Here is a 23,694-nt window from a genome sequence, read left to right as displayed (position 1 = left end):
TTATTACATTTTTACAACAAGCGTGTTTTCTTTGATCTTTTTTGCATTCTTTTATAGCAGTACAAGTAGTTTGAGGTATCAGTGGCCACTTTGGACACATGGCAGCCAACATCTTTGGCTTCATTACCCAAGAGTCTCTGCAAGCATGTACGGCGAGGACACGCTGTGATTGGCCAGTCTTTGCTTTGACAGGCAGTTCTGCCTTGGTTCCTTGACAAATGCCAGGATCAAACTCATAGTCTCCCCTACAGCAGTACAATCAAGCCCCTAGCAGGGACCCCCCCTGAGTATACACATTTATGGAAGGGTGATTGTTATTGCTTAAACAAGTAAATGCTATATAGGTGTTAAAAGGTTACATAGTGCTGGCCTGGGCCACAAGGTAGTGGTCCAGTCACCTAGGCTGGTAATCCAGCCCCTTGCAGCAACGCAGGTTCGTCCCGATCCTGACAACCTTTGCTGCGTGTAACCCCCCCATCTCTCTCCCCATTTCCTCTCAGCCTACTTACTGTACACCTATCAATAAAGGCAGAAAAGGCCCCAAAAGTATCTTAAAAATAAAATAAATTATATAGTGCTGATCTAGCCCTAACCTCACTGGGGGTATTTCTGAATAGGGATGTTTCTAAGTAGGGGTGTTTCTGAATAGAGGTCTGCCCCCAAACAACAGCAAAACTATATGAAGAATCTGTTTTTTATAAACTCCAACACAACTCTCAGAGTATAATCCAAGTGTCTTTTATTCAGTCATAACCCTATGTCTTCAAAAACGCAGTTTTTATGCGGAATATTTATTGTTTGAAATACTTCCGGGCTACATTGTCTCATGCACCACACACACACACACACACACACACACACACACACACACACACACACACACACACACACACACACACACACACACACACACACACACACACACACACACACACACACACACACACACACACACACACACACACACACACACACACACACACACACACACACACACACAATAAGTCAGCTAAAAAGCTGTGTTTTGAAGTAATGAGGATATGACTGCATTCAAGACACTTGGATGTTAATCAGAATAAAAAAAATAGTTTTGCTGTTATTGTTATTTTCCCAATTTATCAAGTTATTTCTAATTTCCACTCTCATTTTTGGATTCTTCATTCACAGACAGAAACAACTATAGCCAATGGATTGTGAACCAGTAGATTGGCTATTTTCAAAAAGAAAAGCTAAATTGCTGTTGCATCGCTGTTAACACATCTACTGCCTCTTAATCTGAAGGTTGCTTGGTGCCTCGGCGCCACGTCGTTTCCTCCGTCGGCCGCCGCTATTATTTTGAAGGGCCGGAAGGGGGTTGTTTTTGTTTTTTTGGATTATCACTTGACGGCAACGATTACGTCATCTAGTCACATGACAGTGTGCGACAAGAAGATGAAGATGGCTGCGCCCTGCCTTTTGCCTTGTTTACATTTAGATCTGCTGCAAAATGTCTCAAAATGGCTATTTTGTTTAAATGAAGTTTCTTTATGGGCCTCGCCATTGACTTAACATTGAGGAGCTTCACTTCGCGTGCACGCCCAACGTGCGTTGTAAACAAATCGCCGACATTACCGATGCGAGCGGGACCGGAGCGACATTAAGTAAGTAATAATATCTTTACTGTATATACAGTAAGATTCACAGTCCTCACCGTCAACGGCGCCATGGTATTAACCCTTTCAATGACAATCCTCACCGTCAACGGCGGCAGATGGGTTAAGGATTAATAATTGATTATAAATATATTGTGTAATGGAGACTATTTATACTTTATCGGCTAACACCATAGTTGAATGAATGAATTAATTATTTTGAATTATTATTCTGTAAAATAAAACAATAAAGTGTGCAACTGATTGTGTGCATTCCGTGTAGGTTTTTCTCAACTCATTAGCTCAACTTGGATTTGTGTGAGGTCAAGCGTTTTAAATGAGGAGGTCAAAAGAGGTCAGGAGTCAGATGGACTTAAAAGCCGTAAGCCAGCGAGACACAACCATAATCGCTGACAGAGTAAATGTATACTCGCAATAATCCAACCTTCAGCTCCGTAAAGAGCTGCAGGGTTGATTCAGGAGGAGGAGGATTTAGCAAATACTACGGTGCACTGAAGAAGGAGAGCACCGTCAGTTGCTATGATACGGCTTGTATGCAAAAGTGCACGCTGCTGTGTGAGGACTGAGGAGACAACCTTTAAAAACCAGGGATTGGTCCACATGGCAAGGCTCTCTGCAGACAGCCTGCGCTCTCATACATTCAGTAACTCCCGGGTGAAAAGCCTTGCCACAGGCTAGCCCACATAAGGTTTATGATCCATGTAGGGCTGTCACGATTATGACATTCTACATGACGATTAATTGTCACTCAAATAATTGCGATTAACGATTTCATTGTGTTTTTGTCGTTGACAATTACATTTCTGTTTGGCTTTTAGGCTTTGAAGTTGCACATGGCAATCATGACACATAACATATATATATATACAAAGAAATTACTGACATATTTGACAATTTTATACTTAAAAAAAGGACATTGATAGTGGAAATAGCCGATCTACAAGCTCACTTGCTATTTCCACTACTTTTTGAAAGTGTTTGAAACTATATTAACATTTCTCAACATGGAAACGATTATGACGATTATGCAAAATAATTGCGATTACCTCAAATAATTGTGATTAGACGATTATGTAATAATTGTGACAGCACTATATCCATGCCATTTATTCAGAAGCATTCACACATCCACAGCTGGTTGATTGTACGTATGGAAAAGAACTAAGCGCTTCACAGAGGTACACTCTTAAATCTAGTGATCTGTGATAGTGCTCATAAGTGTTTCGGAAAAATTAATGAATAAACCAAGGCCTGGTCATCTGTAACGTTACCATAAATGCTAGGCTAGTGTTATGTAAGCCTGTTAAGTAACTGACATTTGCTGGGTGGGTGAGCGAGTGTTCTATGATTGTTCCACCATGCCAGCAGTGCTAAGGCATGTCACCGCTAACCACAGCATGAACAACCAAGGCATTGCTACTCGGACAGCTGCAAGATTAAGAATGGAACTGGAAGAATGTCTGACATCTATACAGCCCCAGTGTGAAATTCCATTAAATGTTATCATTATCCATATGACCTTGGGTGTCAATTAACGTCCATCTGCAGTTGAGAGAAATGTGTAATGTCCTGGTATACTTTATGGCACTCCGTAAAGAATAAACTGAAGAGGAAAGGGAGGATTTTACAGTAAGTGTGCTTACAATCCTTTTAAATCTGGACAGACGGCTCGGCTAGTTACATTGCCATTTCATGCTAACAATTTCACACGCAGTGTTCCAGTTATTATTTGAAGCACCAAGCGACTGCAAAACCATTTGGAGCGGTCTGTCTGTCTGTGTGCACTACATTACAGTATGTTTGTCGCTCTGTATGACTCAATATTTGACATATAGTGCAATTTGGAGACGAAGGGTCAAGGTCAGCAATGAGCCAGAGCCACACAGCTCAACACCCTTATTGTCAGTGGACCCTTATTGTCAGTGGAGTCGAAACAGACAGGCACATATATGTTGATGGATGAAGGATCATCAGGTTCTTAATTCTCTAGTTCAGGGGTCTTCAAAGTGGGTGACGGGGCACCCTGGGGTGCCGTGATGCCAGTCCAGGGGTGCCGCGAGATAATTTGATTTGATTTTGTAGATCGTCTATTTTTGGTGAACCTTCCCCCCAGAATAGGCATGCTGGGGTTCAAGTGGTTAAACGTCAAGTATAACTCTCAGTCAGTTCTGATGGAAACGGCTATTTCTCCAATAGGAAGTAAGATTCTAAAGATTAACAGTGTAATTCAGGGGTGCCGTGGATGAAAAGGTTATTTATTTTACAGGGGTGCCCCGAGTCAAAAAAGTTGAAAACCCCTGTTCTAGTTTCTGCGGAGCTAGATTCATATTCATAAACATGGACTAAAATATCCAAGGCTATTGAAATACACAATATGAATTCTTACAATGAGTAGTTTTCTCCTTGAAGGAATGAAAATAGATTCCTGTGTGTCACAGGTGATCAGGCTCAAGGGAATGGGTGGCAGGAGGCCCTGAGGTGTAAAAACCTGAATCGATTTAGCACAGTGCACACAAACTTTTCAGATGACGTCGCAACTTAGGCACAATCAATACTTGGACTGACACTTTTATTGGAGCATAAAGGCAATGAAGAATGAACCAGTGGCAATGTGAGGAATGAGTCCCCACCTGCATGACGCCCTCTCTAGGCTTTAACGTTTAAGGAGAATCAGCTGAAATCTCCCAATGATTTCTGTCAATGGACTTGCACAAAGTCACACTTCTATGAATATTCAGTTGTCCACACCCTGGACAAAACAGGCAATCAAGCAGGAAGGGACTGCTGCTGCTTATAAAGTAGAGCTTTCAGGTTAGATTTAGTTCCACACAATCTGGAAAACAGACAATATTGAAGGGCTAAAATTGACATTTAAACCGAATACATACTGTCCTGGGAACCCCTCGGGATCCCACAGTCAAAGTTAGCTAGTGTGACCCGGGAAAGGGAAGCCTGGGATTCTCTGCTGGAGAACCGTTACCTCCACGACCCAATTCCTGATAATGGGGTAGAACAGTGATTCTTAACACAATTAGTGCCTCTTAATCTGAAGGTTGCTTGGTGCCTCGGTGCCACGTGGTTTCCTCCATAGGCCTCCGCTATTATTTTGAAGGGCTGGAAGGGGGTTGTTTTTGTTTTTTTGGATTATCACTTGACGGCAACGATTACGTCATCTAGTCACATGACATTGTGGGACAAGAAGATGAAGATGGCTGCGCCCTGCCTTGTGCCTTGTTTACATTTAGATCTGCTGCAAAATGTCTCAAAATGGCTATTTTGTTTAAATGAAGTTTCTTTATGGGCCTCTCCATTGACTTAACATTGAGGAGCTTCACTTCGCGTGCACGCCCAACGTGCGTTGTAAACAAATCGCCGACATTACCGATGCGAGCGGGACCGGAGCGACATTAAGTAAGTAATAATATCTTTACTGTATATACAGTAATATTCACAGTCCTCACCGTCAACGGCGCCATGGTATTAACCCTTTCAATGACAGTCCTCACCGTCAACGGCGGCAGAACAGTTAAAGTGTATTCCAGGGACTCTGTGGGTTCCTTTAGGGGGGTCTAAAAACGGGTTCATTTGGTTCCATTTGTACACTATCAGAGGGGAGACCTTGAAATGTGAAAGTTTGAGAAACACTGGGGTAGAAGACAGAATATGGATGGAAATTGGAAAATGTTATTATTATCAGTATATCATCAGAGGTTACTACACATCCTACACAACCGAGACGGAGAATGTCCACTTGCTACATCTACCGTGTACATTCTAACACTGTTAACGCCAAAGCTGCTTGGCGTGTAACTTGATGATTCCACGATAAACGTCTGTGTGCCGTGCCATCCAAAGGCATCCATAGTAACTGTAAGATACTGTAAAGGCATTCCTGGTTCAGCATGGAAATACATCAGTCTCTCATTACACAACCACATCCCTGGAAGAGCGAGCGACAGTAACTGAGTCAGCGAGCGAGTCATGTGGGGATCCACAGGCAAAATATAGTTCAGACAGCAGAGGGGGGAGGAGGGGGGGGGGGGGGGGGGGGGCGATGAAGTCATCTGTCGTTCATCATTCATGCATTAGAGCCAGTTGGGCAGCTGCAGATATAGAAACTGTGATTCTGGAACTTGAAACCCAATCCCATGGACACGCCCATGATGGAACTTTCAAGAACACAGCCTGTGCAACTGTGATGATGACAACAGAGATCACATTATAGTTTATTTTCATTCTAGAACGACAGCGTAGTAAATGTCAATGAAAGTCAGTATAAGTCAATATTTATATATTGACCAAGCTTTGGTGGAGAAATCATTTTCTAGGTGATTTGACATTTACTTTCTGTTTAAACAAAAATGCAGGTCAAATGTGAGTTCTGTGACTGTGCCAGCACAACCGCCTGCACTTGAGCAAAGGTTCTCTCCCTCAATATTATGTAACGAGCCAAACCCCAGATCGATAGGCTTTGTTTAACTTCATCTCCAATAAACTGCCAGCAGAGATAGCATATTATTTACTCTAGGCAAATATTGAGGGTTGGTCTTTTAAGTGCCAAGAAGGGTGAAAATAAGATGAGTTTAAAAGCAGAGTCCTCGATGGGGCGCCCGCTGGCCTGGTGGTCAAGGCGCATACCACATACTAGGCTATGATGCCTGCTGGCGTCGCCGGTTCGATTCCCGATCCGGACGACCTTTGTCATGTCTTTCCCCATCTCTCTCCCCATTTCCTGTCAGTCTACTGTCCTATCAAATAAAGGCATAAAAAGCCCAAAAACAAATCTTAGAAAGAAAAAAAAAGCAGAGTCCTCGAAGTTTCTCTAAAAACATAGTGGAAGCCGCCAGGCTGAGTGAACTTGGTGACGAAATTCGAGTTTCTTTCAACTACCTTGGCCCTTCACCATTCCTAAGACGTTATTCTATTGTGTTGTTTCCCAAGAGAAATTACACACTTGCTCATCACGTGTGTGTGTGTATAATAATAATAGCAGCGGCAGCCAACAGCACTCCATTAGAGGACGCTGAGGGGAAGAGAAATCAATCGGAGGCCTGTAACGCTCCCCGGAGGGCAGCCAATTAAAGAGAGAGGTGGGAGGGGGTGCTGGGTAAATCCACAAGAGACCTAAGGGCTTACATCGGTAGACCAGGAGCAAATGTACTGGGGGGACCAGGACCTGAGGAGAACTACACAGTACAATCAATATGTGAACCCAAGAATCTAAAAAAAATCACACCCGTGTGAACTGAGCGGTGGTCGTGGAGGCTGCGCAACAGCAAAACAAATATATATATATACCTGTATATATATATTATAAAAAATATTAAAACAATATTAAACAAAATATTAATAATAAAATGCATGTCACTCAGGCCGCCACTGGTATCCATCCTTGTGTGTGTGTGTGTGTGTGTGTGTGTGTGTGTGTGTGTGTGTGTGTGTGTGTGTGTGTGTGTGTGTGTGTGTGTGTGTGTGTGTGTGTGTGTGTGTGTGTGTGTGTGTGTGTCTGGTGTGTCTGGTCTGGCCTGAACAACAGCGCCCCTCCCTTAACATGTGTGGTCAAAAAAGGTACTGTAGGCTACAGACAGACAGACACGGACGGACGGACGGAGACAGACAGACCCACACACACGGCCACGTATAGGAGCGTTGTGACCACCGCTCAAAAATAAAATTAACAAAAATGAAAAAAAGGTATGCTATCACTTTTAATAAGCCACCTTTGCAGAGAGTGTCCTCTCAAGGTAAATAGGTAATGGCAATATGTTTATTACGTTGAAAACGTTTAGGAATGTGGACTGTTGAGTATGAGCTGGCGGGCGGGAAGCCAGTGTTCCTGTCCAACACATCTTTTTAAACAAAGCTTTGTATATAACACACCATGATGTTGATCACGTTTCACAAGCAGGCAGCAGTTAGATTGATTTTTTTGATTGATTGAATACTTCATTAGCAGTTTGCATAGGAAAAGCACAAGACAGTACAGTTCGGAATTCAAATACAATTCTACTAATAGGATTTAAACCCAAGAAAGCACTATGGCATGTTTACATTAGGGTCCCTTGTACTAATTTCATTGAGAAGTACTTCAGTGTCTTGCTCAAGGACAATCTGACACAAAGCCAGGCGAAGCCGGGGATCGATTCGGACCAGGATCCTTCTTAGCTACTGTAACTTCAGTATAATGAATCCAAGAGCAAAGTTAGTGGCACTTGTATGGCATCAAGGCTTAAGCTCTGTTTGGTTAGGTATTATGTACACTACTCATTGTATGTCTCTTATGTCATCTAGATTAGAGAATTGTCAGCAATGTGGATTTAAGAAAGGCTTGAAGTCAAATTGGCGTCATGGAACCTAATGCACAATGGGCTGATGGCGAGTGCAGCAATGACAACAACAAAAGGATTGTTATCATGATAAAAGACAAGGCTGTTGTTGACTGTGACAAAAACGCAATCCAATAATGTCACGCAAACAGTGGACGGATTGTTCAGCTGGCCGGCCGGTGAGCATTTTGTGGACATAGGATGCAAAGCAGCATTATTTGTACACTGTGTGCTTTTCACCATGAACCCGACCTTTAAGACCAGACGAAGAAATCTACAGCACGCTAAAGAGAGGCGAACCAAATATGTTGGGGGACTTAATGTACAGCAAAGGTTATACCAATATTTAAAATAGCAGCAGTCCAGCTGTTCAAAAATAAAACATTGATTAAGTTCAACTCCTCTGAGATGAAATAGTGAAGCTGGTTTCATTTTATGACATTTTTTCAAAGGAGGACAGAAACACAAATGTTTTCAACCTCAGGCCATCATTTCTCATTGTCCACACTGTGTGCTGATACAGAAAAACAGCAATTGATTTGTCTAATGTAGCCTCTACATGGCTTTCTCACAGTAGTTCTCAACCATTTTTACTGACAGGGTCCCTCAGCAATTGCTGCAGCTGTACATAACGTCATGTAATGACACATCATTGATTTTTCACAGCCAAGGTGTTAAAACATTCGTTGTGAGAAAACAAGACTCAACACCTGCCATTTCCAAAGGTATTCTGCTTATAATGGACACACTAAACAAACCAAAAGCCTTGAACCAAAGCATTAGCTAATTACAAGATATGTTTCACAAAAAGAGACACTCCTACTCTGAAGTTAACAACACTTAACTGTGTTCATCTAAGCCAACAGGACTGATGTACCTAGTCTAGGTTTACTACTACTTTAGAGACACAAGACTGGCAGTCATCAACCAGCCTGCTAAACACCTCAAAACACCTGGCCTAGTGTAGGCGGGCGTGATGTGAACAATAGTGTGTGCAATACTGTTTGCACCGTGTGTGTGTGTGTGTGTGTGTGTGTGTGTGTGTGTGTGTGTGTGTATAAGATGATAGAGCAAGAAAGAGAGTACAAACAGAGAGGGGATGGCAACTCAAATTACACTGTTTCCATTATAGCTCTGTCAGAGCGTAGTATGTACAACACACAACATAGGAACATACAGGAGCATGTGCGCACACACAGACACAATGGCATCTTACTTTACACACCATGTTGTGTGTCATATAAATGAGTTATCACACGCTGCCTGGCAAACCGGTCCAGTAGCGTGTCTCAAGTGCTTTATTGATTTCTACAGTGTTGACAATATCCCTGGCACAGCACAGCAGGGCACCCTTTTGGCAGAAACCCAGCAAGGGTCGAGTGACACGTGCCAATGTGTGTGAGTGAGAGAGAGAGAGATAGAGAGACAGCCTAAGAATCTGTGTTCTCCTATTATGTTCTCCTTTACTCACGCACTAATCATACATATTCATCAACAAAGCAAGTACGGCTGGCAGAACGTAGCTCCAGGTCAAGCATCCAAAACCAATACTATTTTCATAAACAAATGCAGGGCAAATCACTTTCAACCTACAAACCATTCCCTGTCATATACACCCATGCCAACTATGCCAAACTCTTGCAATCCACATTATCTCTTGGTAGTGTTCTACACTACAGTCATCCTGGTCTTTTAGTTGATGCTGAGCGACTAAAAAGAGGAAGTGTGATTTGATCAACATGGACTTGGGCTTAATTCCCGTTTCATTACACAAATAAACCCATTTCCAGGCCACACAGACGTTCACTGGAAAGCCAGGTCATTTGGGGTGAGTACATACGAGGAAACATTGCAGCCTTCACACATGTACGTAGGAAGGAAGGAACAGGTTCACACCTATTGAAGGATTATTGTGCAAACCATGTGAAAAAACATAAGATAACCTTTATTGATTGCCATGGGGAAATTCACATAGCAGCAGCAGCCATAAGTGAACCATAGGAGAAGTCAAGAGCCAAACCAAGATGGCTAAGGCTGGACTCACACATATGCGTGAAACATCTTCTCCGTATCGGCTGAGAATGGCGCCGTACTAATGCATTGTCAATGGAAGGTTGTTTGGTGTTTTGTTGTTGCCGTGTCTCTAGCTCAACCACAGCCTGTCTTTTGGCCAAGAGACACGACAACGACAAAACACCAAATCCATTGACAATGCATTAGTACAGCGCCCCCAGTGGCCATTCTCAGACGATATGGAGAAGATGTTTCACATAAATGTCTGTGGTGTGCCTAAGAAGGAGGGAGGCAGTTGTGAACCATAGGAGAAGTCAAGACAAGAGCCAAACCAAGATGGCTAAGGAGGGAGGCAGTTAGCAATAGCACACTAATGTCTCTCCTTACTGAGAACTCATGTTTAGACAAGTAAATTGGCTCTGGCTGGTATACGGATCATTCATTCATTCAAACGTATGTTTGCAGAAACTCAAATGCATCTAATCCTGAGGACTCACGCCTCTACCGGTTTACACTCCCATGCAAATCCCACATGCACAGATCAGTGGGACCAGTTGAGTGAATCATTCAAATATCTACACAGTACATGCTCCAAGAGGCACAAAGGCTTTCTCAGCCGGAAGCAATATCCTCACCATTATGCGACCCCCAGGTGAAACAAACAAACAAAGGGAAAGGCCGAGAAGAAAAGACGGAGAGGAGAGGATCAATCCATCGATCCTTCTTCCACCAATGGAATGAGATTGCAATGAGAAATGTGAATATAGGACGAAAGAGGAGAGGAGAGTTGCCACTGTTATGTATGAAGAGGGTTTTTTGAGAATGATGGCAGTACAGCACAAGTACTGCCATCATTCTCAAAAAACTCTTCTTAATTTAAGACGATAAACTTCCTGCTATTACGAACTATAAAGAGAACATGGCAAACATTTAACCTCTTGAACCCCGGCGTCTGTATTTTGCAAGTATAACATTTTCAAGTTTTCAAAAGCTTAAGCTGATTTACAAGCTCACAAGACATCATATTGCCCGTTTTGACCTTGTGGATCGGCTAAGTTCCGCTAGGGACAAAGTATATGGGCTTAAGTGGTTAACATTAAGTATCTTTCACCCACGGTACAGTATGAAGGCTTTGTAGGCTAGTATTTGGTTATGAGTTTGGACAACTATAGCTCGATTGTGGCTTCCACATTGTGTGGACATGAAGTAATTGCAGTAAAACCTTTTTAGCCATCATCTAGCTCGGTGCCAACCATTGTGGTATTTCCAAATCTCAGTCAAGCCACAGTGTTACCACCACAAATGACAAGCAGTCAGATGACACTATTATAGGGAAGTGGTTGTTTCGAGGTGTGCTTTGTTCATCCTGAGAGACTGGACAAAATTCAGTTCAGACAATGTAAATGTATTGATCATCACACAGACAGTGAGCTGAGTGCTTGCCACTATTCACAACCCCAGGCAGTCTCTGGAGCATAGTTTAGATATGATTCACTCATACACTTAGTGAATGGGTGAGTGAAGGCGTGTGGCTTGCTTGTGTGCATGGCATGCATTTGAGATGTGTCTTTGTTCTGTGTGGTCATCATCATGAATCAATTGACAAGCAATTACAATCAAAATGTGCACACATTGCAATAAATCAATCTCCTAAAATATGATGGGAGTCAGAACAGCAGTCACCATGATGTCAAATGGACCACACCTTGTTACACAACACATCTTCTTAGGGGGCTACGTCACTGCTGCGCAATATGACCAGCAGCTGATGAAGAACTTATGTTTTCTCTCCCGATTTAGGAAAAGGAAGAGGGCTAATGTCTGGAAGACACGCGAGGAATCAGTGTTCATAGATTCAAAGGAAGATCATTTGTGTGGTAGCCTCTAGTCCTGCCATGACGACAATGACCACCATAGCTGTGCAATTTCACTTCCCTTTTCCACCTCATTGTGATGGTAGCGAGCAAGACCACAAGCAGCACATGATCTGGGATTTTGAGGAAAAGGCACCCAACTTCTTCTCGGAGGAACTACAAGTTCTGCGCCATGAGCGCCGCCTCTGCACAGCCACAGAGTGTAATGGATTGTGGCTGCCTCGTCCAAATAAATGAACACGGGCAGCAGCTTCAGGTGGCTGTAGAACGACCATTGAATGGACCAGGGAGTCAGGGACGCATCAGGAATAGATTAGGCTATGCGCACATCGAATGAGGAGGAGGGGGGATCCATGCCCTGACTAGCTCGTGGCTATTGGTAGAGCACGGCGTTGGACATTATGCCAGCTCGTTTTTAATAAGAGCGAAATATCTATCCAAATTATGCCTGTCCAGCCGTCTGGCAATACGAGGAGATATGCATTATTGAGATGCCTCTGCCACCACATCCATAATTATAGACGTGAATCGAGACCCTCCACACAGTTGATCTTCCCATGAGCGTGAGCCCAAAATCCTTTGTCCAAAAAAAAAAAAAAAAACGAAAGGGGGGAAAAAAAAGAAAACGCCCGTTTTACCTGGTCAAGAGGGAGGTTGATGATCTCGCTGATCGGCTGTAATAAAGTGGCTCCAGTGCAGGATGATGTTTGAGTAGCCATGGTTGACTGGGCTCAGTGTGTGACTCCCTTCTTCCTCCCCTTCTCCTTTCCACTCTCTCCAGTCTCCAGTCCGTGCTCCGTGGCCGCTGCCTGTGACGATAAACGGCTTCAGTTGTTTCTGTTGTTGCGACAGGCTTCCACTGGGTTTCGACGGCTGGCTGTCATCCACATCCACACAGCGCCACACAACAGCACCACCAAAAGCGACAGTTAAAAAGCGACAACAAAAGATAGCGTGGGCGGGGTCCCGGCGTGCCACTCCCACACAATAAACCCTTCCATTTTGGCGTCTGGCCAATCCTGAAGAGTGTTTAACGTCCCGCCCCCCGCCCAAACAGGACTGGACTCCGAAGTACGACGGCGTCGCTCGCCGAAAAGAGCTGATGAAGGCGTACAGGCTGATTTAAAAGTTGGTTAAAAATCATGTCATGAGCAAACTGTGTCTGTGTCTGTGATGTATAACCCCCTTCTCCGTGCACTGTAAATACAGTTTATTTGTGTTGTCTTCTATCCATTTGTTTCCCTTTCTTTTTCAGAGATTTTGGTCCATAGCGTTAGAAGTTGTTCTCCTTAACGCTATGTCACCTACGAGCCCTTGCGCTCACAGCCAGGGTAGCCCAGGCTGCTCAGCCTCTCGTCTGTAGTAAAAAATATAAAATACACTTTCGCTACTCACCAAAGCGAAGACGGTTCTAAGATGTTGGAAGCCTACTTCCCCTGGTGGGGACACTCGGAGTCGGAGCCCCCCACCTCTGTCTAAAATACCCTTTTTGGACAGAAAATAAAATATTTCACCAGATGTTTTAGCTACTCCACACCGCCCTCTACAGATCTTGTCAATGGAAAATTCCATTAACCAGATTTTGCCTTCCGATGAAATATTTTCTTTTCTGGCTAAAAAGTGTATTTTATACGTGAGGTGTATGGGATACTATGGGATTAGATTCATGCCAATAGTCCAAACCTTGAAAGTAGTATTTCAAGACTGTAAAGTCTTGAAATACTACTTTCAAGGTTTGGACTATTGGCATGAATCTAATCCCATACAGGTGGGGGGCTACGAGTGTTCCCAATAAGGAAAGTATGCTTTCAACCCCCTAAAGCCGTCTTTGTTTCGGTGAGTAGCGAAAGTGTCTTTTTTTTATTTTTACTACAGAGAGGCTGGGCTACCGGCACCGCTGCCGTGAGCGCAAGGGCTCATCGGTCACATATAGCGTTCAAGCCAAGGAGAACTCTTAACCTAACGCGGCTAATGACTGCGGTCACGCTATCCACACTTCAGGAAAAGCTGGTCGCGCTATCCTCACTTCAAAATATGGTGCGCTTCTACACGGCTGTTTACGGTTTGACAAGGGGATGGTGCGTTCATGCTTGCTGGTAAATTAGAATTTCTAGACTTTCGAGACCAAGGGTGTATAAAATATGGAACTACATACTATTCAATCAACAGATGCTTTAAATTAGACCCCCCCCCCACGTAGTGATGTCAGTAGCTCATATACTGAATGAATATGATGCATAGTAGTGATGTCTGTAGCTCATACTGAATGAATATGATGTATAGAATAGTGATGTCTGTAGCTCATACACTGAATGAATATGATGTATGGAGTAGTGATGTCTGTAGCTCATATACTGAATGAATATGATGTTTAGAGTAGTGATGTCTGTAGCTCATATACTGAATGAATATGATGTATAGAGTAGTGATGTCTGTAGCTCATACACTGAATGAATATGATGTATAGAGTAGTGATGTCTGTAGCTCATATACTGAATGAATATGATTTATAGAGTAGTGATGTCTGTAGCTCATATACTGAATGAATATGATGCATAGAGTAGTGATGTCTGTAGCTCATACACTGAATGAATATGATGTATAGAGTAGTGATGTCTGTAGCTCATATACTGAATGAATATGATGCATAGAGTAGTGATGTCTGTAGCTCATATACTGAATGAATATGATGGCATAGAGTAGTGATGTCTGTAGCTCATATACTTAATGAATATGATGTATAGTGATGTCTGTAGCTCATATACTGAATGAATATGATGTATAGTGATGTCTGTAGCTCATATACTGAATGAATATGATGTATATAGTAGTGATTTCTGTAGCTCATATACTGAATGAATATGATGTATAGTGATGTATGTAGCTCATATACTGAATGAATATGATGCATAGAGTAGTGATGTCTGTAGCTCATATACTGAATGAATATGATGCTTAGAGTATTGATGTCTGTAGCTCATATACTGAATGAATATGATGTATATAGTAGTGATGTCTGTAGCTCATATACTGAATGAATATGATGTATAGAGTAGTGATGTCTGTAGCTCATATACTGAATGAATATGATGTATAGAGTAGTGATGTCTGTAGCTCATATACTGAATGAATATGATGTATAGTGATGTCTGTAGCTCATATACTGAATGAATATGATGTATAGAGTAGTGATGTCTGTAGCTCAAATACTGAATGAATATGATGTATAGAGTAGTGATGTCTGTAGCTCATATACTGAATGAATATGATGTATAGTGATGTCTGTAGCTCATATACTGAATGAATATGATGTATATAGTAGTGATTTCTGTAGCTCATATACTGAATGAATATGATGTATAGAGTAGTGATGTCTGTAGCTCATATACTGAATGAATATGATGTATATAGTAGTGATGTCTGTAGCTCATATACTGAATGAATATGATGTATAGAGTAGTGATGTCTGTAGCTCATATACTGAATGAATATGATGTATAGAGTAGTGATGTCTGTAGCTCATATACTGAATGAATATGATGTATAGTGATGTCTGTAGCTCATATACTGAATGAATATGATGTATAGAGTAGTGATGTCTGTAGCTCAAATACTGAATGAATATGATGTATAGAGTAGTGATGTCTGTAGCTCATATACTGAATGAATATGATGTATAGTGATGTCTGTAGCTCATATACTGAATGAATATGATGTATATAGTAGTGATTTCTGTAGCTCATATACTGAATGAATATGATGTATAGAGTAGTGATGTCTGTAGCTCATATACTGAATGAATATGATGTATATAGTAGTGATGTCTGTAGCTCATATACTGAATGAATATGATGTATAGAGTAGTGATGTCTGTAGCTCATATACTGAATGAATATGATGTATAGAGTAGTGATGTCTGTAGCTCATATACTGAATGAATATGATGTATAGAGTAGTGATGTCTGTAGCTCATATACTGAATGAATATGATGTATAGTGATGTCTGTAGCTCATATACTGAATGAATATGATGTATAGAGTAGTGATGTCTGTAGCTCAAATACTGAATGAATATGATGTATAGAGTAGTGATGTCTGTAGCTCATATACTGAATGAATATGATGTATAGTGATGTCTGTAGCTCATATACTGAATGAATATGATGTATATAGTAGTGATTTCTGTAGCTCATATACTGAATGAATATGATGTATAGAGTAGTGATGTCTGTAGCTCATATACTGAATGAATATGATGCATAGAGTAGTGATGTCTGTAGCTCATATACTGAATGAATATGATGTATAGTGATGTCTGTAGCTCATATACTGAATGAATATGATGTAGTGATGTCTGTAACTCATATACTGAATGAATATGATGTATAGAGTAGTGATGTCTGTAGCTCATATACTGAATGAATATGATGCATAGAGTAGTGATGTCTGTAGCTCATATACTGAATGAATATGATGTATAGAGTAGTGATGTCTGTAGCTCATATACTGAATGAATATGATGTATAGAGTAGTGATGTCTGTAGCTCATATACTGAATGAATATGATGTATAGTGATGTCTGTAGCTCATATACTGAATGAATATGATGTATAGAGTAGTGATGTCTGTAGCTCAAATACTGAATGAATATGATGTATAGAGTAGTGATGTCTGTAGCTCATATACTGAATGAATATGATGTATAGTGATGTCTGTAGCTCATATACTGAATGAATATAATGTATAGAGTACTGATGTCTGTAGCTCATATACTGAATGAATATGATGTATAGTGATGTCTGTAGCTCATATACTGAATGAATATGATGTATAGTGATGTCTGTAGCTCATATATCTTGAGTGGGACTTGGAATAACAATGTCTGGCTTTTGTGGGGCCTTCGCAGCTCCACTCGCATCCGACCGAGGGGCCTCCACCTCGGACTCCAGAGTGGCAGACCCTTCACCCGGGGACCACCTCCAGGGACCCCTGGCGATATACCAGCGCCCCTGGGGATATAGAGACTGAGAACCGGGTGGCGAGGGGCCGACGCCGCTCCTTCTCGCATCCGACCGAGGGGCCTCGGCTGAGGGACCAACCAGGGACCCCCTGGAGCTCCGGGGACCCCCTCGCGCCGCTCTGATTTTTGGACCTCCAATGTTAACTACGATCGGACAATTATTTTTTTAGAAATTCGGGACTTTGACTTCGTAGACCCCCTCCAGGGGACCCATGGAACCCAGGAAAATTGACAGCGCCCCTGGCACTGCAGCGCACAAAAATCGACAAATATTACCATAATACATTCGCTATACAGCAAATAGTATAAAATCAGATAAAAATTAAGAAGTTTGTTACCATAAAACAACTATGTCACCTTGTTCATGATGTACCTAAGTACCTCTAAAAATATTCCCAACCTGTTTTACAGTGACAATAATTTATAATAAATTCGACAAATATTACCATAATCCATTCGCTATACAGCAAATAGTATAAAATCAGATAAAAATGAAGAAGTTTGTTACCATAAAACAACTATGTCACCTTGTTCATGGTGTACCTAAGTACCTCTAAAAAAATTCCCAACCTGTTTTACAGTGCCAATAATTTATAATAAATTCGACAAATATTACCATAATCCATTCGCTATACAGCAAATAGTATACAATCAGATAAAAATTAAGAAGGTTTGTTACCATAAATCAACTATATCACCTTGTTCATGATGTACCTAAGTACCTCTAAAAAAATTCCCAACCTGTTTTACAGTGCCAATATTTTTTAATAAATTCGTCAAATATTACCATAATCCATTCGCTATACAGCAAATAGTATAAAATCAGATACAAATTAAGAAGGTTTGTTACCATAAATCAACTATATAACCTTGTTCATGATGGACCTAAGTACCTCTAAAAAAATTCCCAACCTGTTTTACAGTGCCAATAATTTTTAATAAATTCGACAAATATTACCATAATCCATTCGCTATACAGCAAATAGTATAAAATCAGATAAAAATTAGGAAGGTTTGTTACCATAAAACAACTATATCACCTTGTTCATGATGTACCTAAGTACCTCTAAAAAAATTCCCAACCTGTTTTACAGTGCCAATAATTTTTAATAAATTCGTCAAATATTACCATAATCCATTCGCTATACAGCAAATAGTATAAAATCAGATAAAAATTAAGAAGTTTGTTACCATAAAACAACTATGTCACCTTGTTCATGGTGTACCTAAGTACCTCTAAAAAAATTCCCAACCTGTTTTACAGTGCCAATAATTTTTAATAAATTCGTCAAATATTACCATAATCCATTCGCTATACAGCAAATAGTATAAAATCAGATAAAAATTAAGAAGGTTTGTTACCATAAATCAACTATATCACCTTGTTCATGATGTACCTAAGTACCTCTAAAAAAATCCCAACCTGTTTTACAGTGCCAATAATTTTTAATAAATTCGTCAAATATTACCATAATCCATTCGCTATACAGCAAATAGTATAAAATCAGATAAAAATTAGGAAGGTTTGTTACCATAAAACTACTATATCACCTTGTTCATGATGTACCTAAGTACCTCTAAAAAAAATCCCAACCTGTTTTACAGTGCCAATAATTTATAATAAATTCGACAAATATTACCATAATCCATTAGCTATACAGCAAATAGTATAAAATCAGATAAAGATTAGGAAGGTTTGTTACCATAAAACAACTATATCACCTTGTTCATGATGTACCTAAGTAACTCTAAAAAAAAGTCCCAACCTGTTTTACAGTGCGAATAATATATAATAAATTCGACAAATATTACCATAATCCATTCGCTATACAGCAAATAGTATAAAATCAGATAAAAATTAGGAAGGTTTGTTACCATAAAACAACTATATCACCTTGTTCATGATGTACCTAAGTACCTCTAAAAAAATTCCCAACCTGTTTTACAGTGCCAATAATTTTTAATAAATTCGTCAAATATTACCATAATCCATTCGCTATACAGCAAATAGTATAAAATCAGATAAAAATTAGGAAGGTTTGTTACCATAAAACAACTATATCACCTTGTTCATGATGTACCTAAGTAACTCTAAAAAAAGTCCCAACCTGTTTTACAGTGCGAATAATTTATAATAAATTCGACAAATATTACCATAATCCATTCGCTATACAGCAAATAGTATAAAATCAGATAAAAATTAGGAAGGTTTGTTACCATAAAACAACTATATCACCTTGTTCATGATGTACCTAAGTAACTCTAAAAAAATTCCCAACCTGTTTTACAGTGCCAATAATTTTTTATAAATTCGACAAATATTACCATAATCCATTCGCTATACAGCAAATAGTATAAAATCAGATAAAAATTAGGAAGGTTTGTTACCATAAATCAACTATATAACCTTGTTCATGATGGACCTAAGTACCTCTAAAAAAATTCCCAACCTGTTTTACAGTGCCAATAATTTTTAATAAATTCGACAAATATTACCATAATCCATTCGCTATACAGCAAATAGTATAAAATCAGATAAAAATTAGGAAGGTTTGTTACCATAAAACAACTATATCACCTTGTTCATGATGTACCTAAGTACCTCTAAAAAAATTCCCAACCTGTTTTACAGTGCCAATAATTTTTAATAAATTCGTCAAATATTACCATAATCCATTCGCTATACAGCAAATAGTATAAAATCAGATAAAAATTAAGAAGTTTGTTACCATAAAACAACTATGTCACCTTGTTCATGGTGTACCTAAGTACCTCTAAAAAAATTCCCAACCTGTTTTACAGTGCCAATAATTTTTAATAAATTCGTCAAATATTACCATAATCCATTCGCTATACAGCAAATAGTATAAAATCAGATAAAAATTAAGAAGGTTTGTTACCATAAATCAACTATATCACCTTGTTCATGATGTACCTAAGTACCTCTAAAAAAATCCCAACCTGTTTTACAGTGCCAATAATTTTTAATAAATTCGTCAAATATTACCATAATCCATTCGCTATACAGCAAATAGTATAAAATCAGATAAAAATTAGGAAGGTTTGTTACCATAAAACTACTATATCACCTTGTTCATGATGTACCTAAGTACCTCTAAAAAAAATCCCAACCTGTTTTACAGTGCCAATAATTTATAATAAATTCGACAAATATTACCATAATCCATTAGCTATACAGCAAATAGTATAAAATCAGATAAAGATTAGGAAGGTTTGTTACCATAAAACAACTATATCACCTTGTTCATGATGTACCTAAGTAACTCTAAAAAAAAGTCCCAACCTGTTTTACAGTGCGAATAATTTATAATAAATTCGACAAATATTACCATAATCCATTCGCTATACAGCAAATAGTATAAAATCAGATAAAAATTAGGAAGGTTTGTTACCATAAAACAACTATATCACCTTGTTCATGATGTACCTAAGTACCTCTAAAAAAATTCCCAACCTGTTTTACAGTGCCAATAATTTTTAATAAATTCGTCAAATATTACCATAATCCATTCGCTATACAGCAAATAGTATAAAATCAGATAAAAATTAGGAAGGTTTGTTACCATAAAACAACTATATCACCTTGTTCATGATGTACCTAAGTAACTCTAAAAAAAGTCCCAACCTGTTTTACAGTGCGAATAATTTATAATAAATTCGACAAATATTACCATAATCCATTCGCTATACAGCAAATAGTATAAAATCAGATAAAAATTAGGAAGGTTTGTTACCATAAAACAACTATATCACCTTGTTCATGATGTACCTAAGTAACTCTAAAAAAATTCCCAACCTGTTTTACAGTGCCAATAATTTTTAATAAATTCGACAAATATTACCATAATCCATTCGCTATACAGCAAATAGTATAAAATCAGATAAAAATTAGGAAGGTTTGTTACCATAAAACAACTATATCACCTTGTTCATGATGTACCTAAGTAACTCTAAAAAAATTCCCAACCTGTTTTACAGTGCGAATAATTTATAATAAATTCGACAAATATTACCATAATCCATTCGCTATACAGCAAATAGTATAAAATCAGATAAAAATTAGGAAGGTTTGTTACCATAAAACAACTATATCACCTTGTTCATGATGTACCTAAGTACCTCTAAAAAAAATCCCAACCTGTTTTACAGTGCCAATAATTTATAATAAATTCGACAAATATTACCATAATCCATTAGCTATACAGCAAATAGTATAAAATCAGATAAAAATTAGGAAGGTTTGTTACCATAAAACAACTATGTCACCTTGTTCATGATGTACCTAAGTACCTCTAAAAATATTCCCAACCTGTTTTACAGTGACAATAATTTATAATAAATTCGACAAATATTACCATAATCCATTCGCTATACCGCAAATAGTATAAAATCAGATAAAAATTAAGAAGTTTGTTACCATAAAACAACTATGTCACCTTGTTCATGGTGTACCTAAGTACCTCTAAAAAAATCCCAACCTGTTTTACAGTGCCAATAATTTATAATAAATTCGACAAATATTACCATAATCCATTCGCTATACAGCAAATAGTATACAATCAGATAAAAATTAAGAAGGTTTGTTACCATAAATCAACTATATCACCTTGTTCATGATGTACCCAAGTACCTCTAAAAAAATTCCCAACCTGTTTTACAGTGCCAATATTTTTTAATAAATTCGTCAAATATTACCATAATCCATTCGCTATACAGCAAATAGTATAAAATCAGATACAAATTAAGAAGGTTTGTTACCACAAATCAACTATATAACCTTGTTCATGATGGACCTAAGTACCTCTAAAAAAATTCCCAACCTGTTTTACAGTGCCAATAATTTTTAATAAATTCGTCAAATATTACCATAATCCATTCGCTATACAGCAAATAGTATAAAATCAGATAAAAATTAAGAAGGTTTGTTACCATAAATCAACTATATCACCTTGTTCATGATGTACCTAAGTACCTCTAAAAAAATTCCCAACCTGTTTTACAGTGCCAATAATTTTTAATAAATTCGACAAATATTACCATAATCCATTCGCTATACAGCAAATAGTATACAATCAGATAAAAATTAAGAAGGTTTGTTACCATAAATCAACTATATCACCTTGTTCATGATGTACCTAAGTACCTCTAAAAAAATTCCCAACCTGTTTTACAGTGCCAATATTTTTTAATAAATTCGTCAAATATTACCATAATCCATTCGCTATACAGCAAATAGTATAAAATCAGATACAAATTAAGAAGGTTTGTTACCATAAATCAACTATATAACCTTGTTCATGATGGACCTAAGTACCTCTAAAAAAATTCCCAACCTGTTTTACAGTGCCAATAATTTTTAATAAATTCGTCAAATATTACCATAATCCATTCGCTATACAGCAAATAGTATAAAATCAGATAAAAATTAAGAAGGTTTGTTACCATAAATCAACTATATCACCTTGTTCATGATGTACCTAAGTAACTCTAAAAAAAGTCCCAACCTGTTTTACAGTGCGAATAATTTATAATAAATTCGACAAATATTACCATAATCCATTCGCTATACAGCAAATAGTATAAAATCAGATAAAAATTAGGAAGGTTTGTTACCATAAAACAACTATATCACCTTGTTCATGATGTACCTAAGTAACTCTAAAAAAATTCCCAACCTGTTTTACAGTGCCAATAATTTTTAATAAATTCGACAAATATTACCATAATCCATTCGCTATACAGCAAATAGTATAAAATCAGATAAAAATTAGGAAGGTTTGTTACCATAAAACAACTATATCACCTTGTTCATGATGTACCTAAGTAACTCTAAAAAAATTCCCAACCTGTTTTACAGTGCGAATAATTTATAATAAATTCGACAAATATTACCATAATCCATTCGCTATACAGCAAATAGTATAAAATCAGATAAAAATTAGGAAGGTTTGTTACCATAAAACAACTATATCACCTTGTTCATGATGTACCTAAGTACCTCTAAAAATATTCCCAACCTGTTTTACAGTGCCAATAATTTATAATAAATTCGACAAATATTACCATAATCCATTAGCTATACAGCAAATAGTATAAAATCAGATAAAAATTAGGAAGGTTTGTTACCATAAAACAACTATATCACCTTGTTCATGATGTACCTAAGTAACTCTAAAAATATTCCCAACCTGTTTTACAGTGACAATAATTTATAATAAATTCGACAAATATTACCGGCTCAACGCAGAGACAAGCCCTCCCAATCCCGGGTCCAGTTAGACTAAACACAAACCCCCCCCCTCCCAAAAAAAAAACAAAAATAAAAAAAATATATTAAAAAATATATATATATAAATTAAAAAATAAATAAAAAATATATAAAAAAATAAAAAAATAAAAAATATATATAAAAAAATAAAAAATATATATAAAAAATGTAAAAAATAAAAAAAATATATATATAAAAAAAAACGCCCCTTTAAAAACGGACCGGACCTACCTGTAAATAGCCCCCCCCCCTCCACTTTCACTTCCCCTTTCCCCACAGGCCACGATGATGCTACTAGCGGAAAACTGCCGGCGGCACAGTCCGCTGTGGCGCGCCGCTGCTGAGTGGCCTCATTCTCCCCTCACCCCCTCCCCCTTCCCCCCAAGTCCCCCCTCGACCTCGAACCCGGAACGACGCCGGGACATAATCTCCCAAAACGCGTGAGGGCCGCCGTTCGCCCCACGGCGCCGCCGAGTGGGTTCATCCCAACCCCCGACCGATACCCCACCCCGAACCGGGA

General features: G+C 38.8%; 1 protein-coding gene across 1 annotated transcript in view; it reads right to left on the bottom strand.

Moving 5' to 3' along the window:
• Positions 1 to 12,708, bottom strand: part of mboat2a (membrane bound O-acyltransferase domain containing 2a) — a 106,302-nt gene extending 93,594 nt beyond the window's left edge. The window contains exon 1 of the mRNA XM_080750748.1: positions 12,504 to 12,708. Coding sequence (XP_080606874.1) covers positions 12,504 to 12,584 — 81 coding nt within the window. The 5' untranslated portion in view covers positions 12,585 to 12,708. The remainder of the gene's footprint in view (positions 1 to 12,503) is intronic.
• Positions 12,709 to 23,694: the final 10,986 nt, after the last annotated feature.

Source organism: Nannobrachium achirus, assembly GCF_963921795.1.
Source record: "Nannobrachium achirus genome assembly, chromosome: 20".
In the NCBI taxonomy this organism is placed as follows: domain Eukaryota; kingdom Metazoa; phylum Chordata; class Actinopteri; order Myctophiformes; family Myctophidae; genus Nannobrachium; species Nannobrachium achirus.
Note: the sequence above shows the minus strand (reverse complement) of the source record. Positions and strands in the feature narration are given on the sequence as shown.